This window comes from Chelonoidis abingdonii, chromosome 10 (genome assembly GCF_003597395.2).
Source record: "Chelonoidis abingdonii isolate Lonesome George chromosome 10, CheloAbing_2.0, whole genome shotgun sequence".
Taxonomy (NCBI): domain Eukaryota; kingdom Metazoa; phylum Chordata; order Testudines; family Testudinidae; genus Chelonoidis; species Chelonoidis abingdonii.
Genome location: NC_133778.1, coordinates 80609193 through 80620987, shown reverse-complemented (window position 1 = coordinate 80620987; position 11795 = coordinate 80609193). Strand labels below are relative to the sequence as shown.

At 55.4% G+C, this 11795-nt stretch overlaps 2 protein-coding genes across 2 annotated transcripts in view; both read right to left on the bottom strand.

The window, feature by feature from the left end:
• Positions 1-5437: 5437 nt before the first annotated feature.
• LOC116831550 (dnaJ homolog subfamily B member 2-like) overlaps positions 5438-11795 on the bottom strand; it is a 61284-nt gene continuing 54926 nt past the window's right edge. Inside the window, exons 9-11 of the mRNA XM_075069839.1 lie at positions 9560-9665; positions 6548-6618; positions 5438-5829 (exon numbers count right to left, since the gene is read on the bottom strand). Of these exons, the coding sequence (XP_074925940.1) occupies positions 5438-5829; positions 6548-6618; positions 9560-9665 (569 nt within the window). The remainder of the gene's footprint in view (positions 5830-6547; positions 6619-9559; positions 9666-11795) is intronic.
• Positions 7124-11795, bottom strand: part of LOC116831562 (tubulin alpha-1D chain) — a 118750-nt gene continuing 114078 nt past the window's right edge. The window contains exon 5 of the mRNA XM_032791654.2: positions 7124-7133. The gene's annotated coding sequence lies outside the window, so the exon portion shown is untranslated. The remainder of the gene's footprint in view (positions 7134-11795) is intronic.

The window sequence follows — 11795 nt, the reverse complement described above, 5'->3', positions numbered from 1 at the left end:
GGGGTGTGAAAAAAACACCCCCTGAGGCGCTGAGATAAAAGTGCTGTAAAGCCTCAGTGAAACAGTGCCGCAGCGCTGGGAGGATGGGAGTACAGCAGTGCTGGGAGCAGCTCTCTCCAGCCTGGCGCTGTGACCACATCGACGGCCAGCAGCTTTGCAACGTATGTCAGATGTGAGGCCATCAGCTTCTAGTCTCTGCGACACGCTCTCGATCTGCTCTTTAGAAGCGCCATGTGCTGGATACTCCACAGCGGCTGCTACTCTGAAACCTGTCCCTGTGAGGGCAGGATACCTAGAGCAGCAACGCTGAGAACCCCCAGGAGAGGGGCTTGGAGGCCAGGTAATCACTTCTGTTCCGAGAAACTGACAAAAGGACACAAATGCTGGGAGGAGCCGGAGGGAGAGGCTGAGTGAGCAGGCTGGAGTAGTTTCAGTTTGGAGCTGGTGGAAATAAAGAGGGATACCCTGACCAACAGGGCTGTGGCTTCCTGGGGCCCCCAGATGACCCTAACTAAAGAAGGGTCCTGTTGTCTGTACTGCAAGATCTGTTTCTGACTGTTGTCCCTGTCATCCAGGGGCGGCTCTAGGTATTTTGCCGCCCCAGCATGGCAGCAGGGTGCCTTACGCGGCTTTGCCTGTGGAGAGGTCCCAGTCCAGCGCGATTTCGGGCGTACCTGCTGGAGGTCCTCCCAAAAGCTGTTGGGAGCCAGCGGGACCATCCGCAGGCAATGCCTGCCAAGGAACCTTGCCTGCCGCCCTCGCGGCGACTGCAGAGCCGCCCCCGTGGCTTGCTTGCCAACACTGCGCTTGGCTTGCTGGGCTGTGAGCCCGCCCCTGCGTCACTCTAAACAACCTGCTTTACTGGACCCTGCTGAAGAGTCCCGGTGAATCACAGAAGTCGGGGGTGCCGGGCTGATTCCCCCACACGTACCGTGACACAGGTGTCTGTATGCCTGTGTGAAGGAAAATACTTCCTTCTCTTTGTTTTAAACCGCTGCCTATACTCATTAGGTGACCTCACTGGTTCTTATGTTATGGGAAGGGGTAAATACCACTTCCTGATCACTGTTCAATCCCCTACCTCATTTTTGGTGCTTCTGTGAAGCTTTTTCCCATTCCAATAAATGTTTTTTGCGATGGCGACACATCTGCACACAGGTATCAGGGTGTGGACGTACCATGGATTTTAATAGAACATGATATTTTTCTGTCTTCTTATCTATCCCTCTCCTAATGATTCCCACGCGTTCTGTTCACTTTTTTGACAGCCACTGCACATTGAGTGCAACTGAGGGTCTTGGCTACCTCTCTCTTTACAGGCTGCAACTTTCTCCTCAGAGGTGTGAAAAAAACACCCCCTGAGGCAGGCAAGTGACAGCCGCTGTAAACACCCAGTGTAAAACAGTGCCCCAGTTGCTACGAAATTATCCCCCACAGGGAGGTGGAGTACGTGCAGCGCTGGGAGGCTCTCTCCCAGCACTGCACCACGACCACCTTGCACTTCAAAGTGGCTCCCGCAGCGCTCCCGCTCCAGCTGTTTGAAGTTTCGAGTGTAGCCACGCCCTGACTCCAAGATCTCTCTCTTGAGTGATAACAGCTCATTTAGACCCCAGCATGTTGTACGTATGGGTGGGATGATGTTTTCCAGTGTGCATCACTTTGCATTTATCAACATGGAATTTCAGTCATCCAGTCACCCAGTTTTGGGAGATCCTTTTGTAGCTCTTCACAGGCTGCCTGGGACTTAACTATCTTGAGCAGTTTTGTATCATCTGCAAATGTTGCGAGCTCCCTGTTCACCCATTTCTAGATTGCTTATGACTATGTGGAATAGGACTAGGCCCAGTGCAGACCCTGGGGGACACCATTTCCCTCTCTCCAGTCTGAAAACTGACCAGTTATTCCTGCCCTTCTTCCCTGTCATTTACCAGTTACCAATCCCTGAGAGAACCTTCCCTCTTAGTCCATGACTGCTTAGTTTCCTTAAGAGCCATTGAGGGACCTTGTCACAGGCTTTCTAAAAGTCCAAGTACCCTGTGGTCACTGGATCCCCCTTGTCCACGTTTGTTGAACCCTCAGAGAATTGGAAGGGCTCGCTGAGGCCTGATCTCCCTTCCAAACACCGAGTTCGTTCTGCCCCAAGGTATGTTTGGGGAGTGGGATGCTCCGCCCACGACCCGCGGCTAGAAGTGGGACCCCCAGTCAGCCAATGAGCGGCTCTACCTGCCTCTCCCTGGGGGCTGGGAAGGGATATTTGAAGCAGAGCAGCTCTCCAGCCCCCAACAGAGTCCCCCTCCGTGGGAGAGGTCTTGTTCTGCACACACATGGGCTTGCTTCAGCACCTCTTGTGCACAGGGGAGATGGGGCAGCTGGAAACCTTGCCAGGGACTGGTTGCAGCTCTGTGTGCTGCTGGCCAGCTCGTGCTTGCAGCTGGATTCATCTCACATGCAGCAGGTGGGGTCTCGGGCTTCCCGGCCGCCCCCCGGGGGGAAAGAATCCCCCAGCTTGGTCCATCCACCTGCCAAGCTGCTTTTCCTGATCTCAGAAGGAACGTCTCCCTGGTCAGGTTCATGCTGCTACTCCCACTTAGTCCCCTTGTCCCATGCTAACGCTAGCGGGGTGCAGCCAGCTCTCACCTCCACCCCGTGTTCCTCTGGCCAAGCTGCAGGCTTAGCTCCTTTCGTGTCGCCTCACAAGTCAATTGCTCCAGCCCCTTGATCTGACCCCTGCCAGCTGCTCCCTGAGGGGCCCAGGACTAAGACACTGCTAGCCAGGGACCCTCAGTACCCCCTTATGACACTGGTTTCCAGAGAGCAGCTGAGAAAAGCGACTCGCCTGGGCATGCCGATCACAGATGCCCCGAGCCCCCGGAGGGGACTAACCAGCACGCCCTCCCTTGCCCCAGGACTATGGGCCTCCCAAAGCGCTGAACCTCCACCCTGGACATATGGTCCCGGAGAAGGAGACGGGGAGCACCAGGCAGCCCCCAGAGCCAGGGGGCCCCGAGCCGCTCCCTGGGGGACGGGGCTGGAGGCCAGACAGACCCTGGCCTGGCAGGCTTTGTTCTCGCCTGTGACTTTATTGATATAAGCTGGGACCATATAGAACATGGTTGTAACCAAGGTCCTGTAGTGGCACCAAATTCTTATGGAAAAGGGGGTCATATAAGGTGTCTAAGACCAGGTTACGGGTTACTAGTTATGATTATGCTGTCTGTATGTCTGTATCATTTTGTAGTTGAAGTTATGAGTATTGGCTCTAAACTGTCTGTGTTTCAACTTTGTGCTGTGTTGCTGGGAAAGATCCCAGACAAGTTGGTGTCAGCTCTGCCTGGCCTGCTTGATGGCCCATTAAGGACCATCAGCTACACAATTGACCCATGGAGAGAAGGCAGATACGCCTTGTAACTCAACAAAGTGCAGGGACTTGCCCATGTGACTGCAGACTCCATTTTGCTGTAACTTTCCACAGTAAGAACAAAGAGGTTCTTACACCTGGAAAAAGCCTATATAAGGCAAATACCTCATCTCCTTCTTGCCTTCAATCCTGCTTCTTACCTCTGGAGGGACTTTGCTACAAACTGAAGCTCTACACAAGGGACTGATGACCCATCCCAGTGGGGGATGTTCCAGAGACTTGATTTGAACCTGCAGTTTACTCCATCTCTGCTACAAGCCTGAACTAAGAACTTTGCCATCACTGTATGGAATTGATTCAGTTTATACAGGCAGTCACAGCCCCAGGCTGGGTGAGTGTGTTTTTCCCCTCTCAGGCAAACCAAACCGCCAGACAAAGGACCTCAGTTTCACCCCACTGGCCGAACCACAAGTACACAAGCAATTCCTTAGACGCTCCAGTCTCCCAGTATCACCACCAGTGCCACTCGTCCTGGGGATGGAATGGTTATGAAACAACACCCAGTTAAAGAAAAAGGTTCTTCGATCCCAAGGACCAAGCCCAGACCAGTCAATATACACATCAGACTTACCCACAATTCACGCTGTTGCCAAACCCTTTAGAATCTAACATCTAAAGAGTTATTCCATAAAGAAAACGTAAAGCATGAGAGCTAGAACTGGTCCTGTTTGAGCAATTGGTCCTGATTGGCACTCTCAGTTGGGTCCCGCCAGAACCGCATCATCACAGTGGCGTAGTCGTTGGATCCACAGAACTGAGTCAATTAAGCTTTGGGTCAGAACCCCACGCTATCCAAATTTGAAATTGGATTGAGAGTTTGGTTGGTTCAGTGACATGAGACAAAAGCATCAGAAAAAGCAATGAAACTGCAAGCCCTGATGGACAGCCTGCAGTTTGAACATGAGCAAAAAACTGGCAAAATTCGAATGAGAGAAGCAAGCCTTGGCCCAGCTCAGTGAAGGCTGCTGAGAAGACAAAAAGCTGGAAGAGAGAAAAAAGCTCTTAAATCTGGAGCTGCTGGCTGCTGAGGAAAAAGACAGAGGCAACAGAGCTGGAACAAGAGATCACAAGATGCAACAAGAAACTGCCAGATCAGCTCCAAGTCAAAAAGCAAGGAAGAAAAGCAGAAACTGTATCCCTCTTGAAGTTCAGTTTATAACAATGTTGGTATGTTGTATAACTCTGAGCAGTTGTCTGGGTGTAACCAAATGTACCCCAACACTGCACCTTTTATGTCAATGCTGTTACTGTGTGTTCAGTAGAAGGTGCTCCACTCCAAAGTGTGCCAGTGCTATGTACTGGGAGTGGTAATGAAAATTCGTAGAGAGAGTGTAAAAGTCAATGGTAAAAGCTGTTTAGGGCAAATTATGGCATCTAACATCACTCTTGTTAAAGCAGATCTGGTCAAAGAGGAAGATTATTTACCAAATCAGAGTGTGAATGTTGTGATCCTCTATGAGTTTACTGTCCGTGTGCCTTTAGCCAGAATCCACCTCGAATGGAATGGGGCTAAGCATGAAGTTATAGCTGGGGTAAGAAAGTTATTGCCTAAAGATCTTTTAATTGGGGAAAATGTTAAAGCTTTGTTCAGTTCAGGTAGTGTCACAGGACAGGAATGATTTACACCTGTGCTATTGTGGGCAATGGTTTGCCTGAGGAGGGTAATTGCTCCAAAGGTTTGTCTGTGCAAGAAAGCAGTGTGTCTGTGAATGGAGTTTCTGAATGTCTGTCTGATGTCTCAGAAGTGAATCTGGAGTTAGATCAAGAGCAAAAAGATCTCATTGGGAGGAAAATGTTTCTCAGGAGCAGATTCAAGTAAATGGTCAGGTGGAAGCCCTAACTGAGGAAGGAAAGGGTAGATTTGTGATGGGTGATAATGAATTGGTGGCTAGTACAGCTTGTAAAAGTGAACCTGAAATGGGTAACTGTGATTTGCTGAAAGTAGCTCAGTGTAGTGAAAAAAGCAGCAGCTTATCTGTTGGGAGTGGCAATGTGCCTGGTAGGGAAAGTTGGATGAGCCTAGGCAGCCTTGTGAGCTGATGGCTTTGCCGTCCTCTCCTCCCCCTCCTTCGCATTGTCTCCCCCGCCAGGGCTCTCTGCTCCCTTGGCCCTGCTCTGAGGCGCCAGGGCAGCGCCTGCCTCCTCACTGGCCCCCTTGCAGGCCCGCCGCGCGCTGCCCCGTCTCTTCTTGGAGCCGCGGGCGTCCGCTCGGTGCTGCCCCACGTCCTCCAGCTCCGACAGACTGTAGGCCATGGCCCGGTGCAGATCTTTGTCCTCCTCTTCGGGGAGCACATAGGAGGAGGCCGTGCTCTGGGGGCGCTGTGGGGTGGGGGAGTCAGACGCAGAGCTCAGGATGTCGTGCTGTTCCTGGCGGTGCAGCCCCACCTGAGGCTCCACGTTTTTGGCTACATCTGTAAGAAAAGCACCCTGAACCAGAGTCATGGGAGAGGGACCCAGCTGGAGCGTCCCTGGGACCCTGGGCCAGCCCCCCAGCCAGGGAAGCAGGGGCCCAGGTTCAGTCTCCAGACAGGCCTCGGTTCCTTGCCCCAGGGTGGCATTGCAGGGTGTGGTTGGAGGGATCCACAGCCCCGGAGAACGAATTTCTCTGTGCTCAGATGGGCACAGCGTGGGCAAGCGTCCCCACACACAGCCCCTGCCCAGCACCGCCCGCCCCACCTCCAGCTGGGGCTGTTCCCTGAGGCCCCTCTGCTGCCACTGCCACTAAGGGGCCAGTTAGCCCCAGGTGCGAGGGACTGTCCCCCAGGGCTGACCCGCGTCCCCAGCTCAGCCAGCAGCCGAGGGGAGATTGCCTGGCTGTCAGCATCAGGATGGGGAGGCAGCGTCAGGGACCGTGTCTCAGGAGTTCTGTCTCTGCGACGGGCTCTCCCCTCTCCCCCAGATGCTCCTGACGTCTGTCTGCTCACCCAGCACTTGGGGGCCAGCCCGAGCTACTCACTGAACTGCTCTGGGTCCCAGTTTTCTGCACCATGCAGCGTCTCCGTTCCAGGCAGACTTCCCCCCCGTCTCCCTGGTAATTGCACTGGCCAGGGCAGGCACACAGTGTGGCCTCACAACCTTTACCGGCCCTGCGCAACCCCCAGCCGGAGGCCCAGCAGCTCTGCTCCTCACCATTCACCTCTGTCGCTTTCAGCTCTCCATCCTCCTCGATTTCCACCCGCTCCTGGCCGTTCTCGATGATCCTGGGGAACAGAGCGCGGTCTGCTGTTCGAGTGGAGACGACCATTTCTATCACTGATATTACAACGACTCTTGCACAAAGTGTCTCATGGCCAGTGTCAATGGAAACGTTAGAATCTATCGAGTGCCATTATCCTGGTGAAATCCATGTGTAAGCTCTGTGATGAAAATGGGCTGTGTCTTTGTGTCTCCAACTGGTGTTTTGTTCCTGGGTGATGCCCCCAGATGGGTTTACAGCAGGGCCAGACAGCTGTGTGTTCATGGCCCATCAAGGATACTCAGCTCACAACGGGCCATTGAAGAAACTGATCCCGCCCAGCAAGCCTCGGAGAGAAAATGGGCAGTGGTGGCCTCTGGGAGTCAGCAAGCCATGTAAAGGGTGTGATCTGCTCATGTGACCCTGTACTCCATCTTCGGCCAGTAACTGGGGTTCTGGGCTTTGTTTGGGACAGCAACTTTCCACCCACATGGCAAAGGATGTAAAAGACACCTGAGACATCTCCCTGTTGCCTCTTTCCTGCCCATGTTCTCTGGACTGTGGATTTACAGCTCAAAGGAGCATCTTGTACATGGACCGAGGACCTGCCAATCTTTGGGAAGGTGCCAGAGAGACTTTGCAAGCCAGCCATCTGCTCCATCCTTGCTACAGCCTGTCTAAGGACTTTGTTATCATGTGTCCATATATGATTTTTACCCATTTGTAACTCTGCTTTTCTTTCATGACTAAACCGTTTGCTAGCTCTCTAAGGTTGGGCTGACAGGGTGACATGTGGGTAAGAGCGAAGATTCACACTGGCCTGGGGGTAAGTGGCTAGAACCTGATGGAGGAAATGGGTTTTCAGTCACCCCTCAGTGCATGAGACCAGGTTGTCTGGCTGGGGGCAGAGGGCTGGAGTGCCTCGAGGAAACTAGGTCTGGCTTACGGCTAACCAGTGTGGGGCAGCCGAGGCCTTTCGGTTCTGGCCTGGTGCATCTAGTTATAGAGCAAACCACCAGCTCTGGGGAGTGCTTTGTGCAGCCTGCCCTGAGCGCGGCATTGTCAGCGTGGTGCGTCCCACGCACCCGGGCACAGAGCGTTTGGGTCCAGCAGAGAGGAAACTCACTCCACCTCCCCATTTCCCACACACATGCACCCCCTCACATGGCCCCTGTGACGTTATTGATATAAACTGGGACCATATAGAACATGGTTTGCAACCAAGGTTCTGTAGTGGCACCAAATTCTATGTAAAGGGGGTCATATAAGGTGTCTAAGACCAGGTTATGGGTTACTGGTTATGATTATGCTGTCTGTATGTCTGTATCATTTTGGTAGTTGAAGTTATGAATATTGGCTGTATGCTGTCTGTATCTCAAATTTGTGCTGTGTTTCTGAGAAACATCCCAGACAAGCTGGTGTTAGCTCTGCTTAGCCTGCTTGATGGCCCATTAAGGACCATCAGCTACACAATTGACCCACTGAGAGGAGGCAGATACGCCTTGTGACTCAGCAGGGTGTGCAGAAACTGGCCCATGTGACTGCAGACTCCATTTTGCTGTAACTTTCCACAGTAAGAACAAAGAAGTGTTCTTACACCTGGAAAAGCCTATATAAGGCTGAAGGCCTCATCTCCATTTTGTCTTCAATCCTGCTTCTTACCTCTGGAGGGACTTTGCTACAAACTGAAGCTCTGCACAAAGGACTGATGACCCATCCCAGCGGGGGATGTTCTCCAGAGACTTGATTTGAACCTGCAGTTTACTCCATCACTGCTACAAGCCTGAACTAAGAACTTTGCCATTACTGTATGTAATTGATTCCATTTAACCAATTCTAGCTCTCATCTCTATCTTTTTCCTTTATGAATAAACCTTTAGATTTTAGATTCTAAAGGATTGGCAACAGCGTGATTTGTGGGTAAGATCTGATGTGTATATTGACCTGGGTCTGGGGCTTGGTCCTTTGGGATTGAGAGAACCTTTTTCTTTTACTGGGGTGTTGGTTTTCATAACCATTCATCCCCAGGACGAGTGGGACTGGTGGTGATACTGGGAGACTGGAGTGTCTAAGGAAATTGCTTGTGTAACTTGTGGTTAGCCAGTGGGGTGAGACTGAAGTCCTCTTTGTCTGACTGGTTTGGTTTGCCTCAAGAGGTGGAAAAACCCCAGCCTGGGGCTGTGACTGCCCTGTTTAAGCAATTGGTCCTGAATTGGCACCTCAGTTGGGTCCTGCCAGAACAGCATCATCACAGCCCCCATCCCGCTCTAAGAGACCCCACGCACCCCCTGCCCTGCCCCGCACACCATTCACTTGCACCTTGCCACAGGCCCCCGGGATCCCGGCTTCTCTGAGCAAATTAGCACCTTGCTTGGAAGGCTCCCCCATGCCATGTGCAGTGGGAATCCCAAGGAAAGGAAAACCAGCCAGCCCTGCCCACACACTCAGTATGCAGGGATGCTGCTGCCACCCGGGCACCCAGCACTGCCTCCCACCTCCCAGAGTGTGCAGCTATGAGCGGCCAGTGCCCCATGCCCCAGGGCAGGTCACACGTTCTCTCCCTTCCGCAGCCCTGCTGAGCGTGAGACAATAGCACTGGGAATGGATCCAGAGTCGGGGTCATTTGTGTGACTCCAGGGATTGCTGGGCTCCCCCTCGGCCCGCAGGAGATCAGCTCAGGTGCTCTCCTGAGAGGGGGCAGGGAGCCCCTGCTGAAAGCAGGACACCACTCTGGCTGGCCCCATGGAGGGCTCTGGCATGGGAGGGGAGAAACAGGACTGGGGTCCCCATGGAGTCAGGAGGGTGGGAAGGACACCAAACTCAGGGGGGCATGGAGGGCTCTGGCATGGCAGGAGATGGGGCACCCGCCTGGTTGGCCCCATGATCTGGTCCCCTGGAGCAGCTGTCGCGTTGCTGGGAGACAGGCTGGCTTGGCCATTGGCCAGTCCGTGATGGCCCATCCCTACCTCTTCGTGGTGATGCGTTTGCCGTTGACAAAGGTGGTGGAGGTGGAAACCGAGCGGAAGCCGATTCCGGAGTCGGTGCCGGTGCTGAAGGACGAGGAGAAGAAATCTGAAAAACAGGGTGACAATCTCACAGCAGGAGCCCCCAGCCTGGGCCAGGCCCTGGGGAGCCCCAGGGGATCGCAGGGGGTCCCTTGGCCAGGCATGAGAGGATGACAGGGCAGTGACAGGGCAGCCAGGGGATGCACTGCTGGGCGGGTGTGAAACTCAGATAGGAAATGTCTGTCCAGGATTCGCAGGGCGAGACTGTCCCTGAGTCGCCGGAGCCAAGGGGCGGAGGTTTGGGCCGGGCAGGGGAGCTGGAGCTGAGGGGAGGAGGTTTGGCCTGGGCCGGGAAGCTGGAGCTGAGGGGAGGAGGTTTGGGCTGGGCTGGGCAGGGGAGCTGGAGCCAAGGAGGGGAGGTTTGGGCTGGGCCGGGCAGGGGAGCTGGAGCCGAGGGAAGGAGGTTTGGGTCGGGCAGGGGAGCCGGAGTTGAGGGGAGGAGGTTTGGGCCAGACATGGGAGCTGGAGCTGAGGGGAGGTGGTTTGGGCCGGGTGGGGGAGCCGGAGCTGAGGGGAGGACGTTTGGGCCAGGCTGGGCAGGGAAGCCAGAACCGGAGCCTAGGGGAGGAGGTTTGGGTCGGGCCAGACAGGGGAGTCAGAACTGGAGCCGAGGGGAGGAGGTTTTGGCCGGGCCGAGCAGGGGAGCCAGAGCCGGAGCTGAAGGGAAGAGGTTTGAGCTGGGCCGGGGAGACTGAGCCGAGGGGAGGAGGTTTGGGCCAGGCCAGGCAGGGGAGACGGAGCTGAGTGGAGGAGGTTTGGGCTGGGCCAGGCAGGGGAGATGGAGCCGAGAGGAGGAGGTTTGGGCCGGTCCGGGCAGAGGAGATGGAGACGAGGGGAGGAGGTTTGGGCCGGGCCAGACAGGGGAGATGGAGCTGAGGGAAGGAGGTTTGGGCTGGGCCGGGCAGAGGCCGGCAGCATGCCAGGGGAGAGATGTGAGACTGAGGAGGAGGAGGGGTGGGCCCAGAGCTCTTGAGTCACGCATCATCTGCAGATCAGTAAGGCGAAGATGGAGTCCACCAAGGGGACGAAGGAGTATGGGCCGCGCTCCAAGAAGGATAGACCAGCGAACGTCACAACAGAACCTAGGTGACAGATCGGAGCCTGAGAGGAGAGGTTTGGGAGTCTACGCAACAGAGCGCAGGCCGGCGCACCAAGCATGACGGCGATGGCCGAAACAGAAGCGCTGATTCACGGAAATGAGATCATAGTGCCGAGGGAGGAGGCAGCTGGGAGGCACACCTTGCGGGCTCCACGGCGGTCCATTCAAGTAAGGCGAGATGCACGCACAAGAAGAGGCAGGATAAGGAATTATGGTCGGCCCTCGGGGGCTCACCATCTTGGCGCCTCCCACCTGCCCTAGGACCAGGCAGGGGATATGGCACGCCGAGGGGGAAGGAGGTGGGCGGGGGTGGACCGCCCGGAGCCTGAGCAGGGGAGAATGAAGCCTCGTACTCGGAAGGAGTTATACGGGCCCGAGCAGCAGGCAGCAGGAGGGAGATGCGAGTCTGCCCTGAGCTAGAAGGAGGCAAGTCTCGGCGCCAGGCTCCTGAAACCCCGGAGCTAAGGGAGGATCTTGGAGGCCCTGAGGGCTGAGGAGAGGTTTTTCTCTGGGCCGCTATCGAGGGCCGGCGCCCGGCGGGCAGAGAGGGAGATGGAGCCGAGAGGGAGGAGGTTTGGGCTGCGGCAGTGACGATGACCGCAAGGGGAGGTGGGCCCTGGGACTGAGCGAGGGAAAGGAGGGATTGGGCTGGCCGGCAGGGGAGATGGAGCTGAGAGAGGAGGTTTGGTGGGCCGGTCCAGGCAGGGGAATGGAGCCGAGCAAAAGGAGGGGGGGAGGAGTTTTGGCCCGGCGGCCGACCGGCAGACAAACTCTCCCTTGGCCCATCTCCCCTGCCTAGGCCTGGCCGGGAGCCAAGAAAGCACAGAGCCTGAAGTGAACCGCTAGGTTTTGAGCCTTGGCGCCTCGGGCGGGGAGACACTTGAGCGTTGAGTGAGGGGCCGAGCCGAGGGGGGGAGGGGCGGGTCCAAGTACGAGTTTGGGCTCAGGCCATCCAGGCACGGGGAGAACCGGAGCGAGTGGGGATGGTAGGGAAGCCGGTTCCGGGCTGGGCCACGCAGCGGGAGAATGAGGGAGACC